The following is a 21,584-nucleotide window of genomic DNA, read 5'->3' on the forward strand; positions in this document are numbered from 1 at the left end:
AATTATTCAACCTCTGCAGTAATAAAATAGTAATTAAAATGTTATCAAAACATTACAGGTAATTTATTTTTTATTTATTTATTGAACAAACATGTAAGACGAAAAGTTAAACTTTTACAATTAATTACATACAATTAACATTTATATTACTTGATTTCAGGACTAATTTTACATCAACAATTAAAAGCAAATTTACGGCGTATTAATAATAAGTAATAAGTAATAATAATAATAACTTTTACAATTTAATACACAAATTTATAATATTTTATATTATCAATTTTTTTTCTTCACTTACACACTCCGTGTAATCAGGTGGCGTTTTTTCATCCGGATATATCAGTATAACTTTACTAAAGTCATCATTGTTATTGCTTTCACTAGTGGCATTGTTTTTAGGCTCTGACTTTTCGCTAAGCAGCGTGATCCAAATTACCACTATTACTCCAACGATTATAGAGGAGCTCAAGATCCACCGAGGAATTCCAATATGCTTTGACGCGCATTGTAGCCAATTTGTTGCTGGCCATGAATATGATTGATCTGGTTCTCCTGAATAGTCTGGCGATAAATTGTAGTCTATTCGCTAAAAAAAAATTATTTTATTAAAATTAATTTTAAAAAATCTTAAAATTAATTAAAAAAATTATTTTATTAAAATTAATTTTAAAAAATCTTTCTTAAAATCAATTTAAAAAATTATTTTATTAAAATTAATTTTAAAAAATCTTCTTAAAACTAATTTTTAAAAATTCTGAGAAAAGAGCCAGGATTTTTGTTTTAATTTTAAAATAACAATTAATAATTAATAATGTTAAATTTTTAATATTACGACGGAAATTTTGGTCGTATAAAAAATTATTTGAAATTTAAATTTATGATACTAAAATTAGCAGACATTTTATTTTTTATTTTTTTAAATAATTATAAGTAAAAAAATATTTTTTAAAAATTGCACTTAAAATTTTCTACATGTCAAATTTTTTAAAAATAATTTTTTTCAATAAAAAAATTATAAAAATTATCCGATAGCTAATTTAATTTTCATAATTGTATAAAAAAAAAAGTCTCGTATAATTTTTTTTTTAAACTAATAAAAAAGCCGCAATTTTAATATAAAAATTTTAATAATTAGCAAAAATTTTATCATTCATAAAATTATAAGAAATTAAATTTTTTTAATAAAATATTTTTGGCAAAAATCTTGAACCTATTTAAAATAAATTAAAAAATTATAAATGTCTAATTTTTTTTAAGACCAATAAAAAAGCAGCAATTTTAAAATAAAAATTTAAATAATTAAAAATTTTATCATTCATAAAAAATTATAAGAGAAATTTCTTGTAAAAAATTAATTAATTTTTTTTTAATATTTTTGACAAAAATTTTGGACTTATTTAAAATAAATAAAAAAAATATAAAATTTTTTTATAATTTTTTTAAAGACCAATAAAAAAGCCTCAATTTAAAAATAAAAATTTTAACAATTACCAAAAAATAAAAATAACTAATTATAAAAAAATAATAGAAATTTCTTGTAAAAAATTGAATATTTTTGGCAAAAATCTTGGACCTATTTAAAATAAATTAAAAAATTATAAATGTTTAATTATTTTTTAAGACCAATCAAAAAGCCGCAATTTGAAATAAAAAATGTTGTCATTCATAAAAAAATTAAAAGAAATTTTTTATAAAAGATGAAATTTTTTTTAACAAAACATTTTTGCCAAAAATTTCGAACTTATTAAAAATAAATAAAAAAAATATTTTACTGATTCTTGTGGAACGGATTTAATGTAAGTCTGTGGTAATTTAAAGCCCTCGGTGTCCCACCATCCCGGAAGAATTTCTTTTTTCAGCCCAGGGTCACTCATAGTATTATCCGGCATGTCTATGGACGTCACCAGGAAGTGGTGAGCAATCAGATCGTCTTCGGAAGACAAAGCTGCAGATAAAATGGACACTAGGTCGAAAATCCGCTGCTTGGCCATGAAAGTGCACCCGACAATGCAAGCAAATCTCTCGTTGACATTTTTGTACGCTTCGGAGCATGCTGCAGAATTAAAAAAAATTACAATCATATTAAACAATAATAATAATAATAACAATTGTCGTTATTATGAACGAGGTACAATTAAATGAAGTAAGGCTAATAAAATTACATGATTCACAGGCGTCCTTGGTGTCGTTTAATTCATTTTTTTCGATTCCTTGCTGCGAGTCAGCTAAATTAAAAAACCTACAACCTCTCTGGCAACACTCCTTGGTCTCTTCAACCTAAAATAAAAAATAATTACAACAATAATATCAAGATATAAATAAACAAATATTAATTATAAATATTTAATACTTGTAAAAAATAAGTAATATTAAATATTGCAATTACCGAATCGCTGATCAGTTTATCTGTTGCCAAAAAAAATGATACCGGTATTTTATCACACAGCACAACACATGGGTCTTTTTTGTGCGTAGCTTCATTGATAACAGCAGCAAGTGTCAATTTAATGGCAATTACTCCCAGTAAAATAATTAGATTATTACTATTTGTCATATCTCTCAGATTGGTTACGAAGTACAAACATCAAACATATAATAACTATTCTACATCCATACATAAGTATACATCTATATCTATAAACATACAATATATATACCCATACATATCTATATATATTTATATATTTAGTTATAAAAACATATGCGATTTCATGCGCAGATCAACGAGCGCGACGTTTTTAAAAAAACCTTTTATTTTTTTATATTTACACTTTTTATTTTATTTTATTCTTGTTTTTTTTTATTAAGTATTTTTTAACATTTCTTCTTGGAAATTTTTATTAATAATTACTAATATTATATTAACTTTGAGGACTAAAAGTTTATTATTGCACAATCAGTGACTTGCAGATATTGTAACAAAAAAACACTAAGTATTTTTATTAATTACATGTGCATGGTAATTGAATAATGGAGACGGTGGTTAATAAAAGTGAAAGTAATCAGTTTAAAATAAATTTATGGGATTTTATTGTTGAAAGTGATTATGGTTCATTTTTATTGTTAACTTTGCAATAATAACCTAAGTTTTGTTGATAATAAAAATAATAATAATGGAATTTAATGAATATTTGAGACAAGGTAAGAAAAAATTTTATCACAAGGTCAATTTATTTTATTTTTTTATAAAAATCTAACCTCAATGTTTATAACAATTTTTATGACATTTAATTAATTAGCAGTCATTTTACAATTTTTTACAAGCAATTTTACTCTAAAAAATTGTATTTTTAATTTTTTTTTTTTAATTTCTACATGTCAATTTATTATGAAAATTAATTTAGCAGATATTTAATAATTTTTAGAACTTTTGTCAACAAATAAATTATGACAAAAAAAATTGACATGTAGAAATTTTAAAAAATAAAAAATGCAATTTTTTTAAAATAATTTTTTAAAGTTAATTTAATTGTTAAATAAAATTAAAAATTTGTCAAATGACAGCTAACTTGATCAATTTTTTTTAAGAAAGTAAATTTAATAATTTTTAGAATTTTTTTAACAAATAAATTGTGGAAACAAAATATTGACATCTCATTTAAAAAAAATATAAATTCAATTTTTTAAAAACAATTTTTTTGTTGAATAAAATTAAAAAATTATCAAGTGACAGTTAATTTTAATGTCGATTTTTTTTTAAGTAATTTATGACATTAAAGTTAGCTTGACCATTTTTTAATTTTTTTTAACAAATAAATTTGCTCCAAAAAATTATTTTTAAAAAATTGCATTTTTTATTCAATTTTCTAAATGTCAATTTTTTTTCTCATTTTTTCTAACATAGTTTATTAAAAAAATTCTTAAAATGATTAAATATCTGCTAAATTAATTTATCTGTTAGAAAAATGATAAAATATCTGCTAATTAATTTTTTTAAAAACAATTTAACCTTAATTTATTATTTTTCAGGTATGAAATATCTGAGAAGAAAAAAGAAATTCAAATTTAGTTTTGATTATCGAAAAAAAAAGTGAGGACAGTAGTGTCGACGTACTGTACAATACATCGAACATATGATCCAAGCATGTAAGTAAATAAGTGGAATGGTGACTTGTCTGTAGTGCGTATTGGTCGTGAACAAGAAGGATCAACTCCAAACCCCAAGCAAGTCATTGCTGAGTCGCCTTTCAAGCCGGGTGGTCTAAGATTCCAAGCTCTCTTTATCTAATTCTTCTATTTTAATTTCCAACTGTAAGTACTTTAATTATAAAGTAATTAAAAGCGTGATTTTTAATTGACAATTAGTTCCTTTTTATTTTTGTTTTCCGTCAGAAAAAACTTTAAAAAATTTTGGCAGGTATCGGATGTCGTGTGATGATGTAATAATTTTTAAAATATCATCCACATTGTCTGCTAGTTTTTTTTTTAGTCAATTGCAAGCATAAGGTGCCACGTACAGAAATAGTGTAATTTTGAGTAGTAAATTTTATCAGTTAATTTAGGAATTCAGAGTACTGAATTGAAATCGCGTAGTTTAACTCGTTTATAATTTATTCTGTGCTCCTTTTCTCTTATTAATATACAAATTACTCGATTTAATTTAACTACTTACATCTTACATGGCTGGAATTAGCAATCAGTAATTAGTCTGTAAATAGATGCGATAGTAATTTTCTGTTATTAATTTTATGCACTCATTTTTTTTCCACAGATAAGTTAAAATGCCGACTAATACCGAAGAAGGTTTTGCTACAAAAGCTATTCATGCTGGACAAGATCCACTTCAATGGAATCATTGCCCAGTTGTTGGACCATTGGTTATGTCAACGACTTTTCGGCAAGATGATGCTGCTGAACATCGTGTAAGTTTTATTAATTATTTTAATTAATTAATATTTTATAATAGTAACATTAATTATTTTTATTTTAAAATATAATAGATAAATAGATATGAGTTTTATTTGTATCACGTTCATGTGTTTTACAAAGCATTAACATTCAAAACTTATTTTTAAAATTTTAAATATTAAATATTAAATACAGATACTATTCTGCTTATTTTTATTATTAAAATATTAGTTTTTGGTAACAAATCGATTTCTAAAAAGATTTTTTCTGCCTGTCCAGATTTTTTGTTAATTCCCAATACACTAATATTTTATTTTAAGGTAGTTGTAGCGTGATAGGCATTTCAACAGAAAATTATGAAATTTTTTTTATTGAAAGATAAATATATTAATAATTCACTACCAAAATTTCAGATCAATTGACCGCACCGTTTTTGAGTAATTAATTTTCGAAATTGTATCTTTTACACGTAGAGGTAAAATTAATTAATTCAAAAATTAATTACTCAAAAACGGTGCGGTCAATTGATCTGAAATTTTGGTAGTGAATTATTAATATATTTATCTTTCAATAAAAAAAATTTCATAATTTTCTGTTGAAATGCCTATCACGCTACAACTACCTTAACTCTGCACATATTCACACGGAAAAAAGTAAACTATAATAAATAACAGTCGATTTATAATTACACGCTTTATATTAGCTTCACTTGTATGTCAGTTTGTCAGTATGTCAGTATGTAACTCTCCGTGGGTAATCTGCGCGCCTGCGGCCTTCCTTGGTTCTGGTAGCCGTTTCTCAGGCTCGCTCTCCGAAATCGAACTCTGATTCCCCGTATTTATAATATTTATAAATAATTATTTTTTATTAGCTTCACTTGTATGTCAGTATGTCAGTATGTCAGTATGTAACTCTCCGTGGGTAATTTGCGCGCCTGAATATTTTTGATAATCAACAAATAATAGTTTAAAAAAACTAAAAAATCACGCTTTTATAAATAAACCAAACTAAAAAGTAAAAAATAAATAATAGTTTAAAAAAAACTAAAAACACGCTTTTTATAGAAAACCAAACTAAAAAATAGAAAATAAATTTAAACTACGAATAGTGTTAAAAATTTCAATAAATATAAATTAATAATAGTGTAAATAAAAAAATGTATTTTATTTTAAAAAGCGTGGGGTGCTTTTAAGATATTATCAAAATGATAATCACTCTACTCATATCTGTCAATAAAATATTTATAACTATTGACACCATGCACCTCACGCTTTTTTTAAAATAAAATACATTTTTTTTATTTACACTATTATTAATTTATATTTATTGAAATTTTTAACACTATTCTTAATTTAAATTTATTTTCTATTTTTTAGTTTGGTTTTCTATAAAAAGCGTGTTTTTAGTTTTTTTAAACTATTATTTATAAGTAATGATCAACTGCTAAAAATTACCATTTCAAACAGTAAAATCGTGATTTTACTATTCACTTTATAATATTTACCATTTAAACGTTACAATTTACTCTTTACATGGAAGAAAATACTATTTCAAACAGTAATATTCGCTATGTAAATGTCTAAAATGTTTAAGTATAATAATTAACAATTCAGACTTTGATATTTATCATTTCGTACCTAAAAAATGATCGCAATGATCTGTAAAAAGTATAAAATAAAGTTAGTAAATTTCTAATACAAGCAACGTTAATATTTACAACGTAAAATGGTAAATTTTAAACGCAACGCTAAAAATCAAACTGTAATTATTGACTTGCTTGGACTGGTAAAATGTATATTCTTTGTTTTAGATAAATTTATTTTTAATTAAAACATTATAGTTAACTAAAATATAACTTATATCTAGCTGATAAAATTTTAACATTCAAATTTAATGACCTGAAATAAAAATTTAATTAGCTGTATTTATTATATTTTATTATCATAAATTAGCAATTACTAATTTTTTTTTATATTATCAACACTTAATTACACTAAAAGTGTTATTGAATAGTCAATAAAAAGTTCAATTTATTTTTATTGTCAACACTTGACACTTTATATGATCTATAAAGACTAATTTAATTAAATTATATGATAATAACACTAATGATTGAATAAAAAAAAATATAGTTATAAATATATTAATTTAATAGGGATATGAGTACGGCAGAAGTGGAAACCCAACTCGCAACATGCTGGAGACATGCCTCGCTGCGATAGAAAACGGCAAGCATGCGCTGACCTTTGCATCAGGTCTGGGTGCTAATACAGCACTGGGAGCTTTATTGGAATCCGGAGACCACATCCTGAGCGTCGACGACGTCTACGGCGGCACCAGCCGTTATTTCAGAACCTGTCTTTCCAGAAATAAAATTGAGATCACGTTCGCCGATGGCACAAATGTTAAAAATTTCGTCAACTCCGTTAAAGAGAACACGAAGGTAATTTTTATTATGACACTGAAGTTAACAGACATAAAAAATCTTCTGAGAATTTTATGGCAATTAAATTGTTATAAAAAAAATTTTATTAAAAAATTTCACATGTTAAAATTAATAAAAATTACATGGGAAAATTTTTAGAAGCATTTTTTTTGTTGTAATTGATTTGTTATAAAAGTTTTTAAAATTGAAAGCTGACAGCTAACTTCAGTATTATTTTTTATTTGTGGTTGGTGGTCAGCGGTCAGCAAATTCCATGGTTCGTGGTTTAATATGATATTTTATTTGCTTGCAGATGGTATGGATTGAAACACCAACAAACCCGTTGCTTAAGATCATAGATATCCGTGCTATTGTTGACGCTGTGAAAGCTATTAGACCAGATATCATTGTCGTAGTTGATAACACTTTTCTCACTTGTTATTTCCAAGTAAGAATACTTTTTTTTTGCTTTTATTTAACTCATAAACATGACATTATTATCAGTATTTATTTAATTAATCTCGTGTTTTAGAAACCGCTAGAATTAGGAGCTGATTGTGTTTTGTACTCGTTGACGAAGTATATGAATGGACATTCGGATATTGTAATGGGTGCAATTATTGTCCGGAGCGATGAACTTGAAAAACGATTGCGTTTTCTTCAAAATGGTAATTAATATTTTTTTTTATTTAAATAATAATAATAATGATTTTTAATTATTATCTATATTATTAAGAGAATAAGAAAAATTTTCTGGATAAATAATTAAAAAATGGCCTTGATTCTTGAAAACTATCAACATTTTTAAAGATATAAACTCATCCCAATGTTACACTTATCAAGAACTTTCATTTGAGTACCCACATCAATTTTTCATATATTTATATATATTATATATATGTATATATGAGAAATATATCAAAAATGCATGTGGGTACTCAAATGAAAGCTCTTGATGAGTATAACATCGGGATGAGCTTATATCTTTAAAAACTCCAATAGTTAAGAAATGACCTTGTATCTTGTGAACTATTGACATTTTTAAAGATATAAGCTCATCCCGATGTTGCACTTATCAAGAGCTTTTATTAGAGTACCCACATCAATTTTTCATATATTTATATATATTATATATATGTATATATGAGAAATATATCAAAAATGCATGTGGGTACTCAAATGAAAGCTCTTGATGAGTGTAACATCGGGATGAGCTTATATTTTTAAAAAGATCAATATTTAAGAAATTACCTCGTATCTTGAGAACTATTGACATTTTTAAAGATATAAGCTCATCCCGACATTACACTCATAGAGACCTTTCATTTGAGTACCCACATCAATTTTTTATATATTTATATATATTACATATATGTATATATGACAAATATATCAAAAATGCATGTGGGTACTCAAATGAAAGCTCTTGATGAGTATAACATCGGGATGAGCTTATATCTTTAAAAACTCCAATAGTTAAGAAATGACCTTGTATCTTGTGAACTATTGACATTTTTAAAGATATAAGCTCATCCCGACATTACACTCATCGAGACCTTTCATTTGAGTACCCACATCAATTTTTTATATATTTTATATATTTATATATATTACATATATGTATATATGACAAATATATCAAAAATGCATGTGGGTACTCAAATGAAAGCTCTTGATAAGTGTAACATCGGGATTAGCTTATATCTTTAAATACGTCAATAGTCAAGAAAGTACAGTGCAATTTAACAAAAGTTATTATTTAATAAAGCAAAATTTTATTTATTTATAGCTCACAATAAGTGAAATAACGATTCAAAAAATAAATTATTAAATAAATAATAATAATAATAATTTTGAGTATGATGATTATTAATATTATCATTATATGTTTAGCACTTGGAATTGTACCATCACCATTTGATTGCTCACAAGTAAGCCGAAGTTTAAAGACCCTGGAAGTAAGAATGAAACAGCACATGGTAGCCGGATTAGCTGTTGCTGAATTTCTCGAATCACATCCTCAAGTCACCCGAGTATTCCATCCTCGTAAGAATCATAAATACTTAATTAAAAACAACAATTTTCTATAAAAAAAATTCTATTTACCAAAGATAAATTAATCTACTCTAGTTTTACCATCACACCCACAATATGAGATAGCGAAGAAACAAATGTCAGGACACAGTGGTATGGTGACGTTTTACTTGAAAGGCGACTCGCGTAAATTCCTTAAAGCATTAAAAATATTCATGATAGCCGAGTCACTTGGCGGGTATGAGTCTCTCGCAGAATTGCCGTAAGTATCATAACATTAATTGTAACTAATTAATTAATCATTTGACCTAATATTAAACAAACTTATTTATTTATTTATTTATTTATTGTTTTATTGGATAATCAGGTCGGTAATGACACACGCTTCGTTGACGCAAGAAGCGAGAGATGAGTTGGGTATCAACGACCAGCTGATTCGTCTATCAGTCGGACTAGAAACCCAGAGTGACTTGATAGCCGATTTGGAACAAGCATTGAAAGCTTCTCAGTTGTAAAAAATATTTTTATTTTTATTTTTGTCCTCAATCTCACAATTTTTTTACATCACATTCATTCCAATCAATATTATAATTATTGATATGAATTTTTAAAATTTTACATCAATAATTGCCATAACTTTCATCACTTTTATTAGCAATAAAAAAAAAAAAAAAAAAGTGTCTTATTAAAAATAATTGAATAATTAATTATTTTTTTAGCAAACAAAGATAAATAATATGCTCAAATCTTAAAATTTAGCTTTTAGTATTCTGACAGTATCAATTATACAAATATTTTATCTATAATAATAATAATAATAATTGTTATTTATACCCTCATTAATCAAGATCAGTTAAATTAATACTGACATTCCGATTATCCAGTTTGTTATTGTGATGGTTGAGTTGTTTGTATCAATTTATACATAAAAAATAAAATTATGATGATAAAAATTTTTTTATTAAATTCCACCTAAAATAAAATAAATTCTTAGTTGTAATTAAGTAAATTTTAATAATTAAAATTAAAAACTTATATGATCAGTGTAAATTTATCTTAGAGTTGAAGCGTAATTTGTTTATTTTAGCTCTGTCGTACTCTTGGGCCCGGTTGTACAACAAGACTCCGGCAATTACTGTACAAGTACCCAGAGCAGATAGACCTGTGACTGGGTTATCGAATAATATCACAGATAGCCAGATGAGAAATGCTCGTTTGGCTGTATTGGCAACACTAGAACAATTTAATCATTATTATTATTATTAATTTAATTGTTACTATAATTTAATTTATTATGACAACTTATAGATGGTAGTTTAAATTACCTGTGTGTAACTGGACTAATATAATCCATCAGTACATAGGCTGTAATACTTTGAAAATGGAAGAATATACCGTTCAACAAAAATGAGGATAAAAGTTTTGCACTAAAGGAATGCCGTATAGAATTAAGATCAACGAATAATAGTGTTACAGGTATTTGTACGACAATTGATGCGAGGCTTGTGTAAAATTGAAGTTCTGCTGGGCTGAAAAATTTAATTTATTTATTTAATCTATATTCTTAAGAGAATAAGCAAAATTTTGTGGCCAGTGTATTTATACGATAAAATGGGTTTTTAGGGTTAAATTTAGTATCATTAGAAAGGTCTTGACCTGGAGTTCTGCCTTTTCAAGGTTTCATATCATTCTCACCGATAGTCAATTTATTATGATAAGTATTTAAGCTGCATTCGAAAATGCTCTATCTCTAGATACATAATTAAGAAATGACCTTGTATCTTATAAAATATTGACATTTTTAAATATATAAGCTCATCCCGATGTTACACTCATCAAGACCTTTCATTTAAGTACCCACATCAATTTTTCATATATTTCACAAATACCATATATATAAAATATATAAAAAATTGATGTGGGTACTCAAATGAAAGGTTTCGATGAGTGTAACATCGAAATGAGTTTATATCTTACAAAATTTCAATAATTAAGAAATGACCTTGTATCTTGTGAACTATTGACATTTTTAAAGATATAAGCTCATCCCGATGTTACACTCATCAAGACCTTTCATCTGAGTACCTACATCAATTTTTCATATATTTCATATATTTATATATTTCACAAATACCATATATATAAAATATATAAAAAATTGATGTGGGTACTCAAATGAAAGGTTTCGATGAGTGTAACATCGAAATGAGTTTATATCTTACAAAATTTCAATAATTAAGAAATGACCTTGTATCTTGTGAACTATTGACATTTTTAAAGATATAAGCTCATCCCGATGTTACACTCATAGAGACCTTTCATCTGAGTACCTACATCAATTTTTCATATATTTATATATTTCACAAATACTATAAATATGAAATATATAAAAAATGCCATGTGGGTACTTAAATAAAAGGTCTCGATGAGTGTAACATCGAAATGAGTTTATGTCTTACAAAATTTCAATAATTAAGAAATGACCTTGTATCTTGTAAACTATTGACATTTTTAAAGATATAAGCTCATCCCGATGTTACACTCATAGAGACCTTTCATTTGAGTACCTACATCAATTTTTCATATATTTATATATATTATATATATATTACATAAATGTATATATGAAAAATATATTAAAAATGCAAGTGGGTACTCAAATGAAAGCTCTTGATGAGTGTAACATCGCGATGAGCTTATATCTTTAAAATATATATATATATATATATATACCAAAAATATATTAAAAATGCATGTGGGTACTCAAATGAAAGCTCTTGATGAGTGTAACATCGGAATGAGCTTATATCTTTAAAAACGTCAATATTTAAAAAAGTACAGTGCAATTTAACAAAAATCATTATTTAATAAAGCAAAATTTTATTTATCTATAGTTCACAAGCACACGGCAGTCACATAGTGACTGCAAGGTTGCTAGTTTAATTTAATTAAAAATTTTTTCAACCTCGTATACAAAAAAAAAAAAAATACTTACGTATATTTAAAATTATCTCCGCTAATTAACATTTTAGAATAGACATTTTGCAAGCATTCAGTGAGATTAGTAGCCATTGCTGCTATAAATCCCTTAAAATCAAAGCTCAATTCATTAACTGAGCAAAGTGCTAGGCCACCCATAACTGGTATCAATGATAAATTAACATAAAGACCTGTGCGTTCACCTGAAATTAATTATCATAATTATTCAAAGCATTAGTCAGAGTGATTTCTCACTTACCTAATAAATATCTACTAATTAAAACAGTAAACAAAGGAGCTGAGCTCTTTATAGTTTCAGTAAAGCTAACAGCAACATAATTAAGCGCTATCAAACCAAGGACGACGGTCGTGAATCGGGTACAGCCGACTAAAATCATGTGTCTGTAAAATCCAGGAGGCTTTACAAGTCGTGGGCTTGTTTTGTACATCCCACAGGGAAAGTACATCTGGATAAAGCCGCACACCGCTGTTGTTATCATCTGAAAGGCTCCTAAGGAATAAAAATAATTAAATAAGTAATTAATAATTAAAATAACTGACACTAAAAATTTTTTTATAACTTTATAGCTAGAAAATTGTTGAAAAAAATTTAATTAAAAAATTCCACATGTAAAAATTAAAAATAAATTAGTAGTGGAAATTTTTAAAAGTATTTTAAAAATAATTTAAGTATTTTTAATTTTAAGTATTTTTATTATTGCAATTTAATTGTTATTTATTTATTTATTTATTTATTTATTTATTACTTGAAAACATCTCAACAGCCCGAAGGCCAATTACAGAGAATTCTGATTTACAATATGTAATACAAGAGGCGCGTTAACGGTTAGCAAAATACTTAACAATTATTGAGTTATTCAATAATAACAGAAACTTACATAGAATTTTAAAGAAATTTTAATACATTAATACACTAATGCTGGATGAAATTATTACATAATATAAGATATAATTTACATTATTATTAATATAAAGATATAATTTACAAACCTAATTGTTTTAGTGATACTATTTTCATCTAGTGTTAACTACCAGTGATGCAAGGGCACTGGGACTAATTGATGAAGAAGACTCAAGCAGGTCAAAATTATTACTTTGACGTACAATAATGTTACATGCATTAATCATTCTATATAATGGTGATGATGAAGTGAAATTATTTTTAATTTTTGGTGGATAGAAAGGCTGATCAGAGCGTAGTAATCTTTGAGGTACTTATATAGGTATAATTTCAAGGAATCTGGGACATTCTATATTATTAGACAGAATGCTCGTCATAATAAGTACAGAAGCACAGATCCTTCTTTCTTCCAACGTTAAAAGATATAAAAATAGTTATAAAAATACTTTTAAAATTGACAGCTAATTTATTTATCATAATATTTCGCGTGCCTAATGCCAAAAGGGCGTATTACAGCAGTTAGATAGGGTTTTATGCCAAAAGGGCGTATAAAAAAATTTTTTTTGCCATTCTTTCTAGAACCGCTCGAAATGTAAAGATCTGCAGAAAAAAAATTTTTGACGTACTAACGCTAAAAGAGCGTATCTTAAGATATACGCCCTTTTGGCTTTAGGGCATTGTCGGTCTAAAGCCAAAAGGGCGTTTAAAAAAAAATCAGGATTTTTCAAAATTTCGAAAAATAGTCTTCAAAATTGTTCGGAGAAAATTTGTATAAAAAAAATTTTTTAAAAGTCAACATTTTCGATGGTAGTAACTTCAAATTTTCATCATCTTGGACAGACCAATGATTAAAAAAGCATATGAATTAAAAATTTTTTCGCGTACTAAAATGTTCATATTTTTTATAAATTTCTTTTTTTTTTCAGACGAAAATGTAAAAGATGCACGTATAGAAGGTGCAGGCATTGTACCCCAATAAACTTTCCGTATTTTGATATTAGTTTTTTCTAGTATTTTTTAACTTCGAATTATTATAATAATTTCTTGCCCGCAATAGCTGCAAAAAAAGATATACTTTTGTTTAATTTTATACTTTTAGCGCGAGCGTAGGTATGCTCTACTCGCCTAAAAATTCAAACCACCGATTCCGTTGCGTAAAATTGGTGTTAAAATCCATAATATGTATGCATAGAATGAAAAACACCTTAACGGGAAGTTAAAAATTATACGCCCTTTTGGTTTTAGATCACTAAATTTTCAGTGTACTAAAGCCAAAAGGGCGTATAACTTGAGACATACGTCCTTTTGGCTTTGGAAATTTTTTTTTCATTTTTAGACTTAGAACATGTTTACAAAAGGATTGGCACCAAAAAAAAAAATTATACGCCCTTTTGGCATTAGGCACGCGATTTATTAAAAGATTACCTAAAATAGTCGGATCTCCCTCCATGTAAGCCAAAATATATTTATTGAGAAACAGAGTACACCCACTGAATATGTACCACAATCCTAAAAATAACAAAGCACGTGGATGAGACAATCCCCCTTTAGACTCTCCGGTTAATAACACAGTGTCTTCACTCGGCTTGTCTAGGTGTTTGATCCGGTGCTCGTAAACAAACGGAGTTCCATCTGACTCATCCATCTGACGAGTGTAGTTTAATCTTCCTGGTTTTGGAGTATCCATTTTTATATCAATTCCTGGTTACTGTTATAAAAAAACAATTAATATCAATTATTTAACTTACAAAATTTATATAAAAATTAAATTAGCTGACATCTCAAAATTTTTATAATTTAAAAAATTTTTTTAACAAATAAATTATGGAAGAAAAAATTGACATGTAGAAGTTTTAAATGCAATTTTTTGGAAGTCTTTTTGTTAAAAAAATTAAAAAATGGTCAAATGACAGCTCGCTTTAATTTAATTTATTTTATTGAAAAAATTATTCTAAAAAATTAAATATTAACCATTTTTTAACTATAGTTGTGAATAAAAATTCAACTTACTTTTATTTTTCACCTAACTTAAAAAATCAACAGTTAATAAAATAAATAAAATTGCAATTATTCAAATGACAATAAATAAATATATATTCATTGCTATTTTTGATAAATATTTTTTTTTATTTTTATTTTATTGTCTGGATGATAAAGTTCTATGTTTACTCTACTTATTTCTATCATTACGAATAATTAACTTCTATATTATTTATATCAATATTTTGTTTAAAAGTATATAAAAAATTGTCTTTCATAAAATCACTGAGTTTACGTCATTTTATATTTTATTTAGATTTTAAATTATTTATTTTTATTCTCTACATTCTGATTACTGCATTTATGGTACAAAAGGTTATGCGTGTGACTATATCTGTACCTAAATGTCAATAAATGTACAGTCACATTTCTACTCACAGTTTCATTTTCATAAAAAAAATTTTGACACCTAAAATTTTACATTAAATAAAAAAAAAATGACATTAAAGTTAGCAGTCACTTAACAATATTTCAATTTTATTTATTAAAAAAAATTATTTAAAAAAAATTGCACTTAATTTCTGTCAATTTTTTTTTGCCATAATTTATTTTTCAACAATTCTAAAAATTATTAAATACCTGTTAAATTAATTTTCATAAAAAAAATGCTAAAGTTAGCCGAAATTTTTTATTTTCAATTTATTAAATTATAATTAAAAAATATTTAAAAAAATTGCACTTACATTTTTTCAAAAATTAATTTTTGTACTAATTTTTTCAATAAAAAAAAATTATAAAAATTTTAAGATGTCAGCTGACTTAATTTTATAATAATTATAATTAAAAAATGTGGAAAGTAAAAACCAATAAATATATTATTTATATTGACATTTTTATTAATTGTTATTTAATTAATGTATAATATTAAATATCTAAAGTGCTTATATATTTATTTATAATATAATAGTGCCAACATTATATATCTCAACTATAAAATATATAATAACGTATAATATAAAAATACAAAATACAAGCTAACAATCAATAGAAAAGTATTAAAAAACCAAAGACAACATTTATTTGATATGTATACAATTCTAATTTATCATTACACCACCGGATGCTTTTATAAAATAAAACGCTAAATTTAACACAACGCTAAAAAATTTGTTCGAATTTTTTTAAGTATTATTTTTTATTTTTTAAACCAGCGCGAGAGCTGCAGAGACAAACAAAAATGAGTAAATATTGCTGGCGCTAATCGGAGCGCTGTTACTTGAGCGCAAATTAGGATCTTCAACGAGAGGAGCACTCCGAGCAGCAAGAAGATTTTCACAAGGTGTTACACGCTTTACGAAGTTAAACAAAGCATCGGCGATGTTTCCTGGTGTCGGGTCAACACACTTTTCCAATTCAGTTACGACGCATCCTCTGAGTTTCTCCATGTCGCTAAAAATTTATTTAATTAATTATTTGTTTCAGAGAAAGAATGATAATAAAGGTAGCCGACATTTTTAATTTTTTTAATTTTTTTAATTTACTTAATTTATTAATTTATAACTAAAAAATATTTTTTTAAAATTGCATTTATAGTTTTTGACAAAAAAAAATTTTTTGTAATAATTCTTTAATAAAAAAAATCATTAAAATTTTTAGATCTCGGCTAACTTTATTTTCATTAATATTAAAGTTAGCCGACGTTTATTAATTTCTTTATTTTTTTTTCATTTATTAAATTAGAGCTAAAAATTATTTTTAAAAAATTGCACTCTTAGTTTTTCAAGTTTTTTACATGTAAGATTTTTTTTTTATTTTTTTGTAACAATTTTTTTAGTAAAAAAAATTCTAAAAATTTTTAGATGTCGGCTAACTTAATTTTCATAAAAAATAGTGAATTAATCAATGATCCTGAAGATAACAAAAATCTATCAATTTTTTTTTCATTTTTATAACAATTAAATTACTAAAAAAAATTCACAATTACAGACTTTTTAAAAATGATTTTTTTTATAATAAAAATTCAATTAGCCATTTGAAAATTTTTTAAAATTTATTTTATTGAGAAAATTATGACGAAAAATTGAAAGAAAAAATTTTACGTTGAAAAATTATCTGTGCAATTTTTTTTAAGTATTTTTTTACTTGCAATTTAATTGATAAAAAAAAAAAATAAAAAATTGACGTAGAAAATTTTACAAATTCTTTAAAGTGAAATTTTTTAAAATAATTTTTTTATTCATAATTTTTATTAATTAAAAAATCAAAAATTTTTAAACCTTTGCAGATTTTATTGTAAAAAAAAAAAATTTTTTTCATTTTTGCTGACTTCAGATCATAATTAATTAATATTTTAATAATTTACCTGCACTCGTTGATTCCAAAGGCCAATTTTGGAAGAGATTCAAAAGAAGGTGCAGATTTTTCTGAGTCACCTGTTGGTAAATATCCTCCGTAAGTTGAGTTGAGACATTGCTGAAGACCAGCTTGTTGTAAAGCGAAACATTCCGGGCCTCCGGCAGCGATAAACACTGTAATTCAATATTAAATATTTAATCAGTAACTATATCAATAAAAAGTAGATTGGAATATCAGGAGACACCTGATCACTGATTTTTTATCAAAATAAATCTTGATAATTTTTTTAACAAATAAATTATAGAAAAAAAAATTAAAAATGAAATTTTTTTAACTAATTTTTCTGAATTAATTTATTAGTTAAAAAAAAATTAAAAAGTATTCAAGTAGTTGCTAACTTTGATGTCGTAAATTTAGCAGAAATTGATAATTTTTTTGACAAATAAATTATAACAAAAAAAAATTATTTTTCTGAACTAATTTATTAGTTAAAAAAATTAAAAAATGGTCAAGTGGTTGCTAAAATTGATGTCATTAATTTCGTTTAAGAAATAAATAAAAAAAAAAATTTTATTTATACATATTTGCAAAAAAAAGATCAGATGTCAGTTGATTAAAAAATAATTATAATATTTAATTAGAAGGAGGAACTTACACGCAATGCGATCACCTTCCTTATGACAGATGAAGTTCAAAAGTGAATCAGTGACATTCAAAGCTATTTTAACAGTATCCCGTTCCTGCGGCTCAAGGCAAGCTTCTACGGTCGAGGTGAAATCAGTAACGCACTTCTTCAGTGTCGTTTTTTTCATGCAGTATTTTTTGAATACAATATCAAGGTCTCCAGTCGGTTTGGCCTTTACAATCTCGTCTTGCAGCTCAGTCATGTTTACCAAACCTTTTACACAATTCTGGACCTCCTCGTTGGCTTTTATCACTTTGTCAAAAGCATCCGGTCCACCGTTCTTCTCACACTTGCTCTTAAACTGATTCTTTACATTTTCAACCTGTCCTAGTGCGGTCTCGTTCAAGGACTTTACGTCTATGGCACCCGGAATTTTGTCTAGCAGGTCATTTGGGATCAATTGACTTTGCACACTACTCAGTCCTTAAAAAAAAAAATATTGTTATCAATTTTATACTGTGGAAAATTTCCTAGATTAAATATTCGACTTGCATGCTAGCTTTTGGATAGTTTAATCATATGAAAGAGAAATAAATAATTATAGATATTTTGTTTTAAATGACGGATTAAATTATTGCATAATTTTAATACGTAACTTAAATACTTATGGCTTCTGTTTATTTATTATTAATATTTTTATAATAATTCAATTACTCGTCAATATTATGTCATGGGTTATCTAATATTTTATCAAGTATAAATACTTAAAATATTTTTTTAAATTGTAATTATCGAGTAATTAATCATTTTTACAGACAGGTAGTCTTATCAATTTCTTTACTTAGCAAATGTGTTATTAAGTCAAAAAAATATTTAGAAAAAAATCATAAATTACACTAATTAGGCTAATGAAATTCATTGCAGCTAATTATATAAATTTATTAGATTTTTTTTGATAAAAAAAATTTAAATAAAAATTTTTTTTTATAAAAAATTTTTTAATCAATAATTTTCGATAAAAAAAATTTTTATTTCAGTTAAAAAATTTATTACGGCTAATTTTTAAAATTTTTTTGATTAAAAAAAATATAATATATTTTTTTAATAAAATATAAACAAAATTAATAAAAATATTTTAATTAACTCTATAAAAAATTAATTTTAAATAAAAAATTTTTTAATCAATAATTTTCAATTAAAAATATTTTTAATATAAAAAATCCCATAAATTTTTTTAAATAAAATATAAACAAAATTACTAAAAATATCTTAATTAACTCTATAAAGAATTAATTTTAATAAATGATAAATTTTTTCGTCAATTTTCAATAAAAAAATTTTAATTTTAAAGCAGAAAAATAATTTTCAGTAAATCAATAATAACTCCCGATGCTCTTAAATAAATATCGGGAAAAAAAATGAATTAAAAACAAAGCAATAAAAATTTTAAAATCCAGATTCAATTAAGCAAGCTGACATATTAAAAAAATAAGATAAAAAACTTAATCTTTGTACTTACCAAAGATAAACACGACAGCAATTGTACGATACATTTTACAGCCAAATTTCCACTAAAAAAATCTCTATCTCTCTTTCTATATATATATATATATACATATATATATATATATATGTATATATATATATATTCTATAATATAATATATATATTCCTTTCAGGTATAACCTGCAGAATTGTCCACGTCTTCAGTTAAAAAATAAAGAGGATTCGTTGCCTCGACCGAAGATGATCAATTACTTGTTATTTACCACATTTACAAAAGTATATTTTCTGTTTAACTGAAAAAAAAATTTGATTAACGCAATTAGTACAAACAAAAGACTTACAGTTGACAGTTTGTTGTTTTATTTCCAGAGCGCAAAATCTCCGTGATAGTGAAAGACACAAAAAAGGAATATTCAATTTATTCAATGAGTCAAAATGACGCGGCAAAATACTGATATATTTTAATATATTATATTATATTGTAAATATGCATCAGTATATCTATATTTAAATCAAAATGAAGGACGAACTAGCCGAATTAATGGCCGATAGCTGATTTTAATAATTGCAGCCGCTCATGCCCATCTTACCCCAAAGTTACTCTAATGATTAGATATAAATAAAAAAAATACCTGGTAACTATAGCGACAGGTCAACAAAATACACTGAACTGAACTTAACAGTGAGGAGTCTACGTGAATACTGGCCAAAGTCGTCAGCATAAATTCGTTATTATCATTTTCATTTTATACACTAAACCGTTTATACTTATACTAATGTTACATACATACATACATACTTATATCATATATCGCACACAAATATCTTTAGTTTGTAACCTCGGACTATGAGTAAGCCAATTGGCTTTTTCTTAAGAAAACATACATACTCATTTTACCCCAACTTTTAACTTTATTTATTTATTTATTAGATTGCTTCCATATTTGAACTTTAAACTTAATCAATAAATCCTTTTTTATTTATTTATTATATTACTAATTGTCGCTTTTATGTTTTATTACTAATCAATTTATAAATTTAGTTTTTATTTCCTCATTCTTTACAGAAAAAAAATTTACTTTAATTAAGTTTATAAATTTACACAGTCAAAAATTTAGTGATAAAAATTTTTGTGTTAAATATTTAACACTTATTCTGTTAAATCAATACAAAATTGCATTTATTATTTTTTAAAATTTCTTGTCAATTTTTTTTTTTGCCATAATTTACTTGTAATAAAATTATTAAAGATATGCTAAATTAATTTTCATTGATTCAAATTAATTTTTTTTTATATAAATAGAATTTTTTATTTTTTTTTAACTCTAAGTGATAAATATTTAATATAAAAATTTTTAACACAAAAATGACGCAAAATTTTTTACTGTGTACTTAAACAAAAAAATTAGGAAAACGGTTGACCCTGAAGGCCATCCCTGCAACTTCCCGCTAATTCCATACCTGGATGCTTAAAATTGCACTTATGCTGTTTTTTAGCGCTCTTCGAGCTCAAAAATACAGTTTGTGTTTTTTTGAGCTCTCCGAGCTCAAACAGATAACATTTCTATGCTTTTGAGCTCTTCGAGCTTAGAAGTCTAATAAAAATTTGATAAAACACTATTTTTTGAGTTTTCAAACCGCAATAACTTTTGAACGAATGAACCGATTTTTACGCGGTTGGCGGCATTCGACGCAGTTTTTTAAGCCTTTTAAAAAATCTTTAAGTTTAAATTGATCAAACTAAATATTTCGGAGTAATTCCGAAAAAACACTTTTTTGGGTTTTCTTTCCTGCACGATATCTCTCGAATGAATTAACCGATTTTGACCGGATTAGCGGCGATCAACGTGGTTTTTCAAAGTTAAGAGCTGATTAGTTTTTGGAGTTGATCGATAAAGCCGTTCAAAAGT

The 21,584-nt window shown here is 25.2% G+C and overlaps 4 protein-coding genes across 5 annotated transcripts; 1 reads left to right on the forward strand and 3 right to left on the reverse strand.

Moving 5' to 3' along the window:
• Window positions 1-39: 39 nt before the first annotated feature.
• On the reverse strand, window positions 40-2,659 carry LOC123262169 (transmembrane protein 59-like). Of its 2 annotated transcripts, none has more exons than XM_044724291.1 (4): window positions 2,387-2,659; window positions 2,163-2,277; window positions 1,770-2,053; window positions 40-586 (listed from the first exon to the last, which is right to left on the reverse strand). In XM_044724291.1, the coding sequence occupies exons 1-4, from the start codon at window positions 2,552-2,554 to the stop codon at window positions 269-271; spliced, it is 885 nt and encodes a 294-aa protein (XP_044580226.1). In that variant the 5' UTR covers window positions 2,555-2,659; the 3' UTR covers window positions 40-268. The 2 variants fall into 2 exon arrangements, with proteins under 2 accessions (XP_044580226.1, XP_044580227.1); XM_044724292.1 differs by having other exon boundaries at window positions 1,773-2,053; window positions 2,387-2,655.
• A 2,062-nt stretch (window positions 2,660-4,721) lies between these two features.
• On the forward strand, window positions 4,722-10,267 carry LOC123262166 (cystathionine gamma-lyase). The gene is made up of 7 exons (XM_044724288.1): window positions 4,722-4,862; window positions 7,004-7,291; window positions 7,587-7,721; window positions 7,806-7,941; window positions 9,167-9,319; window positions 9,404-9,569; window positions 9,675-10,267. Exons 1-7 carry the CDS (start codon window positions 4,722-4,724, stop codon window positions 9,820-9,822), a joined length of 1,167 nt encoding a protein of 388 aa, XP_044580223.1. The 3' UTR covers window positions 9,823-10,267.
• Window positions 10,249-15,661, reverse strand: LOC123262167 (solute carrier family 35 member E2A). The gene is made up of 6 exons (XM_044724289.1): window positions 15,219-15,661; window positions 14,634-14,916; window positions 12,546-12,797; window positions 12,303-12,489; window positions 10,633-10,836; window positions 10,249-10,540 (listed from the first exon to the last, which is right to left on the reverse strand). The coding sequence occupies exons 2-6, from the start codon at window positions 14,893-14,895 to the stop codon at window positions 10,348-10,350; spliced, it is 1,098 nt and encodes a 365-aa protein (XP_044580224.1). The 5' UTR covers window positions 14,896-14,916; window positions 15,219-15,661; the 3' UTR covers window positions 10,249-10,347.
• A 582-nt stretch (window positions 15,662-16,243) lies between these two features.
• LOC123262168 (27 kDa hemolymph protein-like) lies at window positions 16,244-20,417 on the reverse strand. Its single transcript, XM_044724290.1, has 6 exons — window positions 20,307-20,417; window positions 19,820-19,967; window positions 19,688-19,779; window positions 18,199-18,651; window positions 17,551-17,716; window positions 16,244-16,637 (listed from the first exon to the last, which is right to left on the reverse strand). Exons 3-6 carry the CDS (start codon window positions 19,719-19,721, stop codon window positions 16,391-16,393), a joined length of 900 nt encoding a protein of 299 aa, XP_044580225.1. The 5' UTR covers window positions 19,722-19,779; window positions 19,820-19,967; window positions 20,307-20,417; the 3' UTR covers window positions 16,244-16,390.
• Window positions 20,418-21,584: the final 1,167 nt, after the last annotated feature.

The sequence above is a fragment of the Cotesia glomerata genome, linkage group LG3, assembly GCF_020080835.1.
Source record: "Cotesia glomerata isolate CgM1 linkage group LG3, MPM_Cglom_v2.3, whole genome shotgun sequence".
Classification (NCBI taxonomy): Eukaryota; Metazoa; Arthropoda; class Insecta; order Hymenoptera; family Braconidae; genus Cotesia; species Cotesia glomerata.

What these genes read in the sequence shown, in the direction of transcription:
- LOC123262169 (XM_044724291.1), bottom strand. Translation starts at nt 2,554, where the DNA reads ATGACAAATAGTAATAATCTAATTATTTTACTGGGAGTAATTGCCATT. An exon ending in ATAAACTGATCAGCGATTCG is followed by an intron (nt 2,278 to 2,386) that starts GTAATTGCAATA and finishes TTTTTATTTTAG; the next exon opens with GTTGAAGAGACCAAGGAGTG. An exon ending in CCGTTCCACAAGAATCAGTA is followed by an intron (nt 587 to 1,769) that starts AAATATTTTTTT and finishes ATTTTTTTTTAG; the next exon opens with CGAATAGACTACAATTTATC.
- LOC123262166 (XM_044724288.1), top strand. Translation starts at nt 4,722, where the DNA reads ATGCCGACTAATACCGAAGAAGGTTTTGCTACAAAAGCTATTCATGCT. An exon ending in CCGTTAAAGAGAACACGAAG is followed by an intron (nt 7,292 to 7,586) that starts GTAATTTTTATT and finishes ATTTGCTTGCAG; the next exon opens with ATGGTATGGATTGAAACACC. An exon ending in ATTGCGTTTTCTTCAAAATG is followed by an intron (nt 7,942 to 9,166) that starts GTAATTAATATT and finishes TTATATGTTTAG; the next exon opens with CACTTGGAATTGTACCATCA.
- LOC123262167 (XM_044724289.1), bottom strand. Translation starts at nt 14,895, where the DNA reads ATGGATACTCCAAAACCAGGAAGATTAAACTACACTCGTCAGATGGAT. An exon ending in GGGAGATCCGACTATTTTAG is followed by an intron (nt 12,798 to 14,633) that starts GTAATCTTTTAA and finishes TTTATTCCTTAG; the next exon opens with GAGCCTTTCAGATGATAACA. An exon ending in ATTAGTCCAGTTACACACAG is followed by an intron (nt 10,541 to 10,632) that starts GTAATTTAAACT and finishes AAATTGTTCTAG; the next exon opens with TGTTGCCAATACAGCCAAAC.
- LOC123262168 (XM_044724290.1), bottom strand. Translation starts at nt 19,721, where the DNA reads ATGTATCGTACAATTGCTGTCGTGTTTATCTTTG. An exon ending in TGCTGTCGTGTTTATCTTTG is followed by an intron (nt 18,652 to 19,687) that starts GTAAGTACAAAG and finishes TTTTTTTTTAAG; the next exon opens with GACTGAGTAGTGTGCAAAGT. An exon ending in GGAAGGTGATCGCATTGCGT is followed by an intron (nt 17,717 to 18,198) that starts GTAAGTTCCTCC and finishes ATTGAATTACAG; the next exon opens with TGTTTATCGCTGCCGGAGGC.